The 13,172-nt window shown below is 39.0% G+C and overlaps 1 protein-coding gene across 1 annotated transcript in view; it reads right to left on the reverse strand.

The window, feature by feature from the left end:
• LOC128983956 (uncharacterized) overlaps positions 1–13,172 on the reverse strand; it is a 51,466-nt gene that overhangs the window by 25,540 nt on the left and 12,754 nt on the right. Inside the window, exons 4-10 of the mRNA XM_054403235.1 lie at positions 11,784–11,969; positions 11,486–11,586; positions 10,726–10,781; positions 9,590–9,654; positions 9,018–9,171; positions 8,749–8,849; positions 8,139–8,366 (exon numbers count right to left, since the gene is read on the reverse strand). Coding sequence (XP_054259210.1) covers positions 8,139–8,366; positions 8,749–8,849; positions 9,018–9,171; positions 9,590–9,654; positions 10,726–10,781; positions 11,486–11,586; positions 11,784–11,969 — 891 coding nt within the window. The remainder of the gene's footprint in view (positions 1–8,138; positions 8,367–8,748; positions 8,850–9,017; positions 9,172–9,589; positions 9,655–10,725; positions 10,782–11,485; positions 11,587–11,783; positions 11,970–13,172) is intronic.

Here is a 13,172-nt window from a genome sequence, read left to right on the forward strand (position 1 = left end):
TTCTTATACCTATTGTACAGGTTGGTGTCTGCCCTTTTCACCACTTTTGCCCACATTTTATCATATTATTCTACGCATATCAAATATTTATGTAGATATATCTGCTCTTATCGTGTCAAATAAAATCCAAACATAGAAACCTTGCCTTAAATGGTACCCATCTTAACAAATTATTTGCACCTTCCTATATTACGGACTTTGGCGCACTGGGTTGGTAACATTATTTAAAATAACATTTTGGCTGTAAAATATGGTACAAAAAGAAAATACTATTTAAGCAGCTACTGTCATGACAGAAAGGTCATATTCCTTTTAAACTAGATCACATAATCCTTTATAAGATACGTTGATTAACAATATGTAAACCTCAATATATACGCAACAGCCAATTTACAGTATTTTTGCTTTTTGGAAATGTCCCATTGCTGTGTCATTTGCATTATTTGTTGCCAATGAAGCCGCAAGACCATATGAACTAGGAGGCCTCTAACAGTTCAAGAATAAATGCCAACTTCAGTTCAAGTATATTCCACTACACCTAACATTCCGTAGGGAGATTATATTGACAACTTTATATTATTGATAAGGCTGAGACAACTAACTGACATCCCCCATGTCAAGGATTTCCAGCTTTAACAGTAACCCCACAATCAATTTCTCAAAACTATGCTAAAGGTTAATTGGCACAGAAGTACGATATGAACTGAACTGATGCGACGTGACGAAGGAAAAATCAAACTTACACTGTAACGGATATACCTCCCTTTGAAATTAGAATATGTCTTCCGAAAAAATATTTTCTTTTTAAATAAAATCATATTACACTGATGAAATCACGAAAGTATTTAACTACAAAAGATCCACCAATACGATTTTAATACTATTTAAAGGTTCTTCCATAGGAAGAGATGTCATATAACATACTAATAATAACTCCGATGACGTACTGTATGGGGAATATTTTCATTAAACGATCAACCAAATTTGGCAACTAACACAATTAATTAATAGAATTATTGTTTTACACTTATTACTCTTTAAACAATGATAAATGCTCAAAATATGTATATTTCATCCAATTTATCGCAGTTAGATGAATTAACGTAAGCCTTGAAAGTATATTATACTAGGTGAAACCCGTCGAAATCGACGGTTAATTAATCTAACTGCTATAAATTGGGTGAAATATACATATTTTGAGCATTTATCATTGTTTAAAGAGTAATAAGTGTAAAAATAATAATGATATTAATTCATTAGTTGCCAAATTTGGTTGATCATTCAATGAATAAAATATTCCCCATACCGTACGTCATCGGAGTTATTATTAGTATGTTATATGGTATCTCTTCCTTTGGAAGAACCTTTAAATAGTATTAAAATCGTATTGATGGATCTTTTGTAGTTAAACACTTCCGTGATTTCATCAGTGTAATATGATTTTATTTCAAAAGAAAATATTTTTTGGAAAGACATATTCTAACTTCAAAGGGAGGTATATCCGTTACAGTGTAAGTTTGATTTTTCCTTCGTCACGTCGCATCAGTTCAGTTCATATCGTACTTCTGTGCCAATTAACCTTTAGCATAGTTTTGAGAAATTGATTGTGGGGTTACTGTTAAAGCTGGAAATCCTTGACATGGGGGATGTCAGTTAGTTGTCTCAGCCTTATCAATAATATAAAGTTGTCAATATAATCTCCCTACGGAATGTTAGGTGTAGTGGAATATACTTGAACTGAAGTTGGCTTTTATTCTTGAACTGTTAGGGGCCTCCTAGTTCATATGGTCTTGCGGCTTCATTGGCAACAAACAATGCAAATGACATAGCAATGGAACATTTCCAAAAAGCAAAAATACTGTAAATTGGCTGTTACGTATATATTGACGTTTACATATTGTTAATCAACGTATCTTATTAAGGATTATGTGATCTAGTTTAAAAGGAATATGACCTTTCTGTCATGACAGTAGCTGCTTGAATAGTATTTTCTCGTTGTACCATAATTAACATTCAAAATGTCGTGTTATTTTCAATAATGTTAGTTAATAATAAAGTTCGTAATATAGGCAGGTGCAAATAATTTGTCAAGATGGGTACCATTTTAGGCAAGGTTTCTATATTTGAATTTTATTAGACACGATAAGAGCAGATATTTCTACATAAATATTTAATATGTGTAGAATAATATGATAAAATGTATACAAAAGTGGTGAAAAAGGCAGACACCAACCCGTACAATAGATATAAGATAGTTCAATAAGAAATAATTTAAAAATTGCTGTGATAAAAGGAGTTTCCAATGATTTCGTAATGGAACGTTATATTGCAAAACATGACATGATGCAGAAGAAAATCAATTTTAAAATCAGAAAATAACATTGCAAATACTTATTTGGTAGAATTCAGTAACTCTCAATAAATGTGTCTTGTTTAAAATACAATTTAAAAATGAACAGCTGTTTCATTAAAAAGTATTATTCACATGGCCAAAATGTAAACAACTCTGCGGAGGGATCTTTAGAAGCTTCTGGGGTAGATTCCTAAAGGATTTTGCTTAGTTTTTCTTTTGAAAACTCATCTACAGACCGTGACCTTTCTTTGGACACCTCTACCAAGTTTCTACACCCATCCGTTCTCTCAAATTAGTGGGGACAACGTTTCCAATTAAATATTTAGATTCCCCCATGTTAATCTTATGGGAGAAACTCCAACTTTGATAGCCTGTGGGGCAAAGCCCGAGGACTTTTATTACAGGAATTGGTGAAAGGGGGCGTCTACACAAAAAATACTTTATTTTGACACGTCATTTGTAAAAATCCGTCCATTATTATTGGAGGAGTAGTGTTTTATAGAAATTGCCTTCACGTATTATATATAACGATTGTATGTAAGTACTAATCCATTGTATTTCAAAAAGTAAAAAAAAATGTAATGCAGATTTTTCCACAAACACCCATAAAATAATGGAAAAATTGAATTTTTGCAGAAATGGCTTTGACGGTTTTGATTAAAACTTACTACTACGTTATAGTCGTTTTAACTAAAAACTAACTCTCATTGCTGTAAAAATTTAGTTTAGTAGACCTTAGTTTGGATGCATTTAACAAGCGGCAGGAGGTGAGCTTCCATCAGCAAGCAGCATGAGCGTTTTACATTAAATAAGATGGAAATAATGGATGGCTTGCCAAAAATGGACAGTTGCAATTAATGGCATCACTCAAAGAACTTAACTAGCTAGCTAAGTACAGTAACGCTCGTTTCACAGAATCCGATTTTGCTCCTTCAATTAAAAATGGGATTTTTAGTCGACCATTGGAGTTTATGGCCCCTTTCACAGTATACGATTACCAATCATGTCCGATTTTTACTTGGATAGCGCCCGGAGGGTGCCACTGCTGGTGTTCTACTCCCGGGTGAGTAGAAATCGGGTCTACAGGATAAACCACCTGACCAATGACTATATGGCCTCTTTCACACTATTGTTAGTCGTCCGGTAGCCCTCCCCGAGTGCTGTTCGTTTAGTTTATTTAGAGATATTTTCATCTTACAGTTTGAATTATTCAGTTATTGTTTAAAAATATACTTAGGCCCGATTTCACCAAATTCTCGCTAACGATGGTTTAGTTAAACTTCGGTTAAAACTAACCGATGATTTAAACCACAGTTAAGGAAATCTGGTTTCACCAACGAAAACGCGTCAAAACTAACGCTGGTTTTATAAACGAGAGTTTAGAGTAAAATCCAGGTGGCGGTGGCAGTGAACTGTCATAATACCGGGCTGTTACGGGAGCAAGTTAACATATCCTAGAAAATAAATCAGTGTTTATGAGGTAGTGAAAACATAACTGGAGACAGCAAGCTTACAGGAATACAATAGATTCTGAGCAAAATAACAACAGAAAGCAAGAATAAATACCAATACAATTAACATAAGTAAATAAAGGCAAAGCAATGTTGATCAAACATATTCGAGGAACAAATTGCTTGAGTTTTGCGGTCGAGTCAAGACTCAAAATCCAACTTTTTACAGGGATGTTCAATATTCTGTTTGCTCATTAACCAGTTTGGTACATTTGAACTAGTGAAAAAAAAAAAAAAAAAAAAACTGGAGTCAAAAGAATTACAAGAACGAGACACAATAAAGATAACACCAAAATAATTATTTTCTATAAATTACTAGCAGAATAATGACAATTTAGGTTTAGATTTTGGTTTACTTACGTCTGACCGAACGCAAAACAATTGTTTGAACGTTGGGTTAGGGTTACCCAAAGCCGGGAGAAGGAAAGGGAGCCTATTTTTTCGAACAATGAAATATAAAATTTGATAATGTTGGTAGAAGAGCCGGAACACTGTTTTTAGTCGGGATAAAAGAGTACGGCTCTTGATCGCCAATCAGTTCAATGCGGTCGCTGATCACAGATATACGCCTTGATACTAAACCTTGTGGGATAACCTAAAGCAATGCACTATGTGGGATAGCCTAAACTCAAACCACTACAGTGGTTTGTGTTCATTTCCTAAAGAAAAAGCTAAACGTTTTGATAGTTTATATCTAATAATAAAATCAATTTCATCTTTGTTATTAACATCATTAACCCTTTCTCTTATCCACCTAGTTAGGCGAACAACATAGGCTACTTCATTGCCATCACTTACTTTCAAAGATAATTCGTACCGTATTATCTTCTACCATTTCGCCTTTCTATATAAACTCTAAACTTGAAGCCAGCTGATAGTTACTTAACGAAAGATTAAAGAAGTTAATCGGTCAAAATTGGGCAGTTAATTATCTAACGACGATTTAGTCTAAACTAGCGCTAACGGCGAGTGGTGAAATCCGATTTCGTCAGTTAAGAGTTAACTGCAGTTAGAGCAAGGCTTAACGGTGGTTTAAAAGTTTGGTGAAATCAGGCCTTAGTTATTATATTATTTAGTTTTAGCAAATTTCCCATATAGGGGAATAAATAAGCTGTTACCGTAGTACTCATGGTAAGACCTGGACCCGGGACCGATTTAATTTTTCATTTTGAGGTCCCTAGAGGCCAAAAACACCATCCGTTCAAATTCATATATATATATATATATATATATATATATATATATATATGAATTTATGTGTATATATATGTGTATATACACTATTATATATGTGTCCGTTAGCGCGATAACTCGAGCAAAAATGATCCGATTTTGATGAAATTTGGTACAAACGTGTAAACCTACGTTTATTCAAACGAGTTCGTAATCCAGCATAATCGGACCATGGGAACGGGGGTTTATGGGGGATTTTATGGGGTAAAAATTGGGTTTTCCCATTTTTGACTCTAAAACCTAAAAGGTGAGTGAGCGTAGCGAACGAACTTCAACCAGGACGTGATTGAGCCATGTGAACGAGCTCATCTTGAAAATGAACGAGCATTTGACATAAAACCACATTAGGACAGGACGACGTCTATCGGGCAGTTAATATCACAGTACTAGCTGTGTGTGGAGCTAGTAGGGAATAAATATGTCTTATATATGGAAATATTTTAGTAAAAATGTAATCAGACAAGTAGAAATTTGCTTAGTCTGCATGTTTGCTGCGGAGGGGGTATTTATTATTAATTACAGTTTTGTTTATATAGTTAAAATTCAAGATGTGATTGACTCTGAAGTTTTAATTTCAACTGTTGAGTTGAAAGTTGTCGGAAAGTAAATAAAAGAAACGTCTTATAACACTTAAAACATATATTTACGCTTATACTGTTACTCACAAGACGGTAAATATACAAAAACGATGGTAAGTGGTGATCGATTTCGATTGGACACTCCAATCATCATCAGACCCAATAGGCGAATGACGATAGAGGGCCATGAGGAATGAGTAGAGGCCTAAGTATATTTTCAAACAATAACTAAATAATTCAAACTGTAAGATGAAAATATCTCTAAATAAACTAAACGAACAGCACTCGGGGAGGGCTACCGGACGACTAACAATAGTGTGAAAGAGGCCATATTATAGTCATTGGTCAGGTGGTTTATCCTGTAGACCCGATTTCTACTCACCCGGGAGTAGAACACCAGCAGTGGCAAAAAAAATCGGACATGATTGGTAATCGTATACTGTGAAAGGGGCCATAAACTCCAATGGTCGTCATTCGCCTATTGGGTCTGATGATGATTGGAGTGTCCAATCGAAATCGATCACCACTTACCATCGTTTTTGTATATTTACCGTCTTGTGAGTAACAGTATAAGCGTAAATATATGTTTTAAGTGTTATAAGACGTTTCTTTTATTTACTTTCCGTAAATTTAATAACACGTACAATGCTGATCAAGAAGTTATTTTGAAAGTTGTGTCATATGGTTGAGAATTAATGTGTTTTTATCATTTTACCTTACCCAGAAATAGTCATTTGTGTAACTAGTGGGCAAAGTGGCACTTTGCTGCACACGAGAGCAATGTTTACGCGGAATGATCTCGAGTGCAGCAAAGGCCTTTTGCACTCGTGTTACACATTATATTTTTCCTACAGTAAAGCATATAAAACATATAAATAATTAGTCTTTCAAACACTATACAACACGTTTTTAGGTTCAGCTGGCAACACAAATAGGTGCCCTAGAGAAAGTAGTACCCGGTCTGTATCACTCCGTTATTTTTCCTCGACAAGAAATGTGCTCCGCGATTTGAGAATATAGTTCCGTATGTTTTTGAAATTTGAAGTAGTTTCCGCGCCTAAAAAAATGCTTTAAAGGTATTTTCTTGTTTATTAAGATCGTAGGAATGTTTTAAAAACGTTTAAAAGAAAAGTCCAGAAAGTTCAGAAATACCGAAACTATAAACACGAAATGACAGGTTAAATCGTAGTTATAATAGTCAATCAGCTGCTCAGTATTATTATCCCCAAGTGTTGCCAACCTATTTCCAAGGGTACACGGACTACGTGCATAATAGAACCACGCTGTTTTGTGTTGTTTCGTTGGAATCCTGATGTGCGCCAAAGTATAAACCGTACGACAAAGTATAAATATGCAGCAATTAGCAGCTTTCTGTACTATAAACAGTACAAGGAAGCCAACTTTGTCGGGTGACAATATATACTTCCTTTAGAATATACTTATTTTGGAATATTTTATTTTATTTTATGTTTTAAAAATTAAACGATAATATACGTAGGTTTACTTTTAGAAGATTTGATTTTACTTTTGATGTTTAAACAAATTGTTTGATAAATAAAATAGTTGTAATATTACTGAGGTCTGCTATTCTGTGTTTGTGTATTTTTACGCCGTGATGAAAAGTATCGTTCATAAAGTATTCGAAAGTTATTATCCGGCACTTGCTCCATTATTCCCGTCCTCGGCTTCGCCTCGTTCGTGAAATTCGGGTTCCCTGTGTTCGGCTTCGCCTCACACAAAATCTTGAGCGTGCGCCGGAAAATGCCACTTTCGGTCCTAGTAATGAAATATACTATTACATAGTTGGGAACATAATAATTTACATTATTACGATACTTTTGTTGTGTGCTAACTTTGATGGTTCATCTACAGACCAAGACCCTTCTTTAGACATCCCTACCAAGTTTCTACGCCCAGCCGTTCTCTTCTCTCAAATTAGCTGTGACAAAAACCCCATTTTTTCTCCAAAAGAATAACATGGGAATGGAATTTTAAAGGCCACTGGGGCAGAGCCCCAAGGGAATTTACCTCGTTTCTCTGTTGATGGCTCTACAGACCAAGACCTTTCTTTAGACAGCCCTACCGAGTTTCTACGCCCAGCCATTCTCTCAAATTAGTGGAGACAAAGAAAAACAGTTTCAAATTAATATATAGATGTTTCCATTACTAGGTATGATAAAACATTATTCTGAAATACCCACTTCCTAACATTTCATATTAATTGAATGAACCCAGTGGAGACAGTCACGTTTTGTTCTTTTTCGTCGCCGGTAAAGTAAAAATTCAGCAATTACTCTTTCGCGATCCATAGTTAACTATACAACACTTTCCACAGAATAGTCAATGAACTCTGTCTGTTAAGATAACAAATACCCTTGAGAGTACTTTAGTAAAGAAATTCTCAGTACGTGTCGACTGTCTGTTTATAAGGTGGGATGAAATGGGCGTTAAAATTTAACTTACACTTGTGGCAAAGTTGCGGATGGTAGTCTCGAGTTTAAGCCAGTTGCCTCCATTAATTTTTTGCCACATTGGGGCTGTGTTGATGTAGAAGTAGGTGAGATGTTGCCAAGACCCCAGCAGAAAGTCTCCATCTGGGGAAAGATGGCTGCGTGCAAGGTATGACCTGGCTAGCATGTAGTTGGCTCTGTCCTCCCCTAGCAGGCGAGACAATGTATCTCTCTGAGTGGCCTGTAACATTGTTTATTAGAATGAGGAGAGGCAATGCCATGATCCCCCAGTAGTTAGTGCCCATTTGGGGAGAGGTGGCTGTATGCAAGAGATGACCTGGCTAACTTATAGTTCGATCTATCCTCCCCTAGCAGGCGAGACAATGTATCTCTCTGAGTGGCCTGTAACATTGTTCATTAGAATGAGGAGAGGCAATGCCATGATCCCCCAGTAGTTAGTGCCCATTTGGGGAGAGGTGGCTGTATGCAAGAGATGACCTGGCTAGCATGTAGTTGGCTCTGTCCTCCCCTAGCAGGCGAGACAATGTATCTCTCTGAGTGGCCTGTAACATTGTTTATTAGAATGAGGAGAGGCAATGCCATGATCCCCCAGTAGTTAGTGCCCATTTGGGGAGAGGTGGCTGTATGCAAGAGATGACCTGGCTAGCATGTAGTTGGCTCTGTCCTCCCCTGGCAGGCGAGACAATGTATCTCTCTGAGTGGCCTGTAACATTGTTCATTAGAATGAGGAGAGGCAATGCCATGATCCCCCAGTAGTTAGTGCCCATTTGGGGAGAGGTGGCTGTATGCAAGAGATGACCTGGCTAGCTTATAGTTCGATCTATCCTCCCCTAGCAGGCGAGACAATGTATCTCTCTGAGTGGCCTGTAACATTGTTTATTAGAATGAGGAGAGACAATGCCATGATCCCCCAGCAGAAAGTCTCCATCTGGGGAAAGATGGCTGCGTGCAAGGTATGACCTGGCTAGCATGTAGTTGGCTCTGTCCTCCCCTAGCAGGCGAGACAATGTATCTCTCTGAGTGGCCTGTAACATTGTTTATTAGAATGAGGAGAGGCAATGCCATGATCCCCCAGTAGTTAGTGCCCATTTGGGGAGAGGTGGCTGTATGCAAGAGATGACCTGGCTAGCTTATAGTTCGATCTATCCTCCCCTAGCAGGCGAGACAATGTATCTCTCTGAGTGGCCTGTAACATTGTTCATTAGAATGAGGAGAGGCAATGCCATGATCCCCCAGTAGTTAGTGCCCATTTGGGGAGAGGTGGCTGTATGCAAGAGATGACCTGGCTAGCTTATAGTTCGATCTATCCTCCCCTAGCAGGCGAGACAATGTATCTCTCTGAGTGGCCTGTAACATTGTTTATTAGAATGAGGAGAGACAATGCCATGATCCCCCAGTAGTTAGTGCCCATCTGGGGAAAGGTGGCTGCGTGCAAGAGATGACCTGGCTAGCATGTAGTTGGCTCTGTCCTCCCCTGGCAGGCGAGACAATGTATCTCTCTGAGTGGCCTGTAACATTGTTCATTAGAATGAGGAGAGGCAATGCCATGATCCCCCAGTAGTTAGTGCCCATTTGGGGAGAGGTGGCTGTATGCAAGAGATGACCTGGCTAGCTTGTAGTTGGCTCTGTCCTCCCCTAGCAGGCGAGACAATGTATCTCTCTGAGTGGCCTGTAACATTGTTTATTAGAATGAGGAGAGGCAATGCCATGATCCCCCAGTAGTTAGTGCCCATTTGGGGAGAGGTGGCTGTATGCAAGAGATGACCTGGCTAGCTTGTAGTTGGCTCTGTCCTCCCCTAGCAGGCGAGACAATGTATCTCTCTGAGTGGCCTGTAACATTGTCCATTAGAATGAGGAGAGGCAATGCCATGATCCCCCAGTAGTTAGTGCCCATTTGGGGAGAGGTGGCTGTATGCAAGAGATGACCTGGCTAGCTTGTAGTTGGCTCTGTCCTCCCCTAGCAGGCGAGACAATGTATCTCTCTGAGTGGCCTGTAACATTGTTTATTAGAATGAGGAGAGACAATGCCATGATCCCCCAGTAGTTAGTGCCCATCTGGGGAGAGGTGGCTGTATGCAAGAGATGACCTGGCTAGCTTATAGTTCGATCTATCCTCCCCTAGCAGGCGAGACAATGTATCTCTCTGAGTGGCCTGTAACATTGTTCATTAGAATGAGGAGAGGCAATGCCATGATCCCCCAGTAGTTAGTGCCCATTTGGGGAGAGGTGGCTGTATGCAAGAGATGACCTGGCTAGCTTGTAGTTGGCTCTGTCCTCCCCTAGCAGGCGAGGCAATGTATCTCTCTGAGTGGCCTGTAACATTGTTTATTAGAATGAGGAGAGGCAATGCCATGATCCCCCAGTAGTTAGTGCCCATTTGGGGAGAGGTGGCTGTATGCAAGAGATGACCTGGCTAGCTTGTAGTTGGCTCTGTCCTCCCCTAGCAGGCGAGACAATGTATCTCTCTGAGTGGCCTGTAACATTGTTTATTAGAATGAGGAGAGACAATGCCATGATCCCCCAGTAGTTAGTGCCCATCTGGGGAGAGGTGGCTGTATGCAAGGTATGACCTGGCTAGCATGTAGTTGGCTCTGTCCTCCCCTGGCAGGCGAGGCAATGTATCTCTCTGAGTGGCCTGTAACATTGTTCATTAGAATGAGGAGAGGCAATGCCATGATCCCCCAGTAGTTAGTGCCCATTTGGGGAGAGGTGGCTGTATGCAAGAGATGACCTGGCTAGCTTGTAGTTGGCTCTGTCCTCCCCTAGCAGGCGAGACAATGTATCTCTCTGAGTGGCCTGTAACATTGTTTATTAGAATGAGGAGAGGCAATGCCATGATCCCCCAGTAGTTAGTGCCCATCTGGGGAAAGGTGGCTGCGTGCAAGAGATGACCTGGCTAGCATGTAGTTGGCTCTGTCCTCCCCTAGCAGGCGAGGCAATGTATCTCTCTGAGTGGCCTGTAACATTGTTCATTAGAATGAGGAGAGGCAATGCCATGATCCCCCAGTAGTTAGTGCCCATTTGGGGAGAGGTGGCTGTATGCAAGAGATGACCTGGCTAGCTTGTAGTTGGCTCTGTCCTCCCCTAGCAGGCGAGACAATGTATCTCTCTGAGTGGCCTGTAACATTGTTTATTAGAATGAGGAGAGGCAATGCCATGATCCCCCAGTAGTTAGTGCCCATTTGGGGAGAGGTGGCTGTATGCAAGAGATGACCTGGCTAGCTTGTAGTTGGCTCTGTCCTCCCCTAGCAGGCGAGACAATGTATCTCTCTGAGTGGCCTGTAACATTGTCCATTAGAATGAGGAGAGGCAATGCCATGATCCCCCAGTAGTTAGTGCCCATTTGGGGAGAGGTGGCTGTATGCAAGAGATGACCTGGCTAGCATGTAGTTGGCTCTGTCCTCCCCTAGCAGGCGAGACAATGTATCTCTCTGAGTGGCCTGTAACATTGTCCATTAGAATGAGGAGAGGCAATGCCATGATCCCCCAGTAGTTAGTGCCTATCTGGGGAAAGGTAGCCCCCAAAACTACTCCACTGATCTTAGGTTATATAACAAATATACATAATGTTTTTTAAAGTATTTCAAACAGTTTATCACATAGGATTAACTGTGTGAACTAGGTAGGCTGTACTTACCTGCTTGTAAGCTGTCACAGGATCTATAGCCTGGTAGAGATGCCGAGGACCCTTGTTGAAGTATGTCTGGTGACCTTTGATTTCAGCCCCTCGTAAAGTTGAGCCATATAGAATGTGAGTTGTATGAAGAGTTCTAGCTTGAGTCTGGTCATAACACAGAGTCACAAGAGGGTGCCATCCTTCCACCTAATGTCATAAATACCTAGAGATGAGTTGGTCTGTGACTTTTAGATAGGTAAATGCAAACAGGGAATCAAAAATATTACATTTTTACCTTGGACATAAAGATACACTAGGCTTTACATTCCTGCATGTAATTTTAACTGGTTGCAAATGTTTAAAAATCACGGTATCTTTACAATGAAGTTCAATTAATTAGCTTCGAATGAATAAATGTCTTACATGGCCATTTATATACGGTGTCCCATGAAGAGGTAGCTTCTTTTCATTGTAAAACAACCCCCTGAGTCAAGTTCCACAAGATTGGTTCCGACCAATCAGAACAAAATGGCAGATTATCAAAATGATGGAGTGTTTTTGTGCTATGATTTGTCATACATTTAAAATTGAAAACACAAAACACACATGTTACCAAACCACATTTCACAAAAAACTTTACATTAGATCAACCGTCATCGTGCATGCACACATTTGGTCGGGCCGGCGGCAACTCTCTTGACCATTTGTTAACATAAATCCTTCATTTTGAAGCTAAATTCTCTCTCCCTTTTGTCACTTTTTGGCCATTAAAAATCAGTCCTACATTTTTGGTATAAATTCAGTTTACAACATTCCAATTTAATTACAGCACCAAAACAACCAATGAAACCTAGATACAACTATCTATTAACCCGGATACTCTTTTATCCTTAGACTGTGCTCCAATATAAACACAAAGTCAATGAAGTCAGACGAAATCAGAGATACAGTGACGGAATAGACTAATGGGTCCGGCTATCGGTAAATGTCATAGTTAATGGTTGTAGCAACTACAGTGAGTCATCGTCGGCCAGACAGCACTGCGTGCTTCCTGCAAATACTGAGATTTGCAAAGGATGCAAAGTCAGGGAACATTCATTCTATTCTCTTAGCCAGAATACGAAATATGTTAAACACCATGTACTTGTACACATTTCTTAAAAAAATACAATTTAATTAACTTTAATATTTTTTTTTGTTTTTTAACAAATATTCTTTTTAACTAGGTAAAAAGTCAATTATAGTACAGTAGAACCTCTTTAATCCGAACTAATTGGGACCGGGGGTAGTTCGGACTATTGAATAGTTCGGATTACAGAACATATTGTTGTTTTTACATAACAATAGCAAGGAAAAAGTGAAAAATGCTTTATAAAGTAAAATACAGTATTTAATACAGTAGTAAACATA

Source organism: Macrosteles quadrilineatus, unplaced genomic scaffold (assembly GCF_028750875.1).
Source record: "Macrosteles quadrilineatus isolate MER2022 unplaced genomic scaffold, UCM_ALF_1.0 Scaffold_2__2_contigs__length_208266976, whole genome shotgun sequence".
Taxonomy (NCBI): Eukaryota; Metazoa; Arthropoda; class Insecta; order Hemiptera; family Cicadellidae; genus Macrosteles; species Macrosteles quadrilineatus.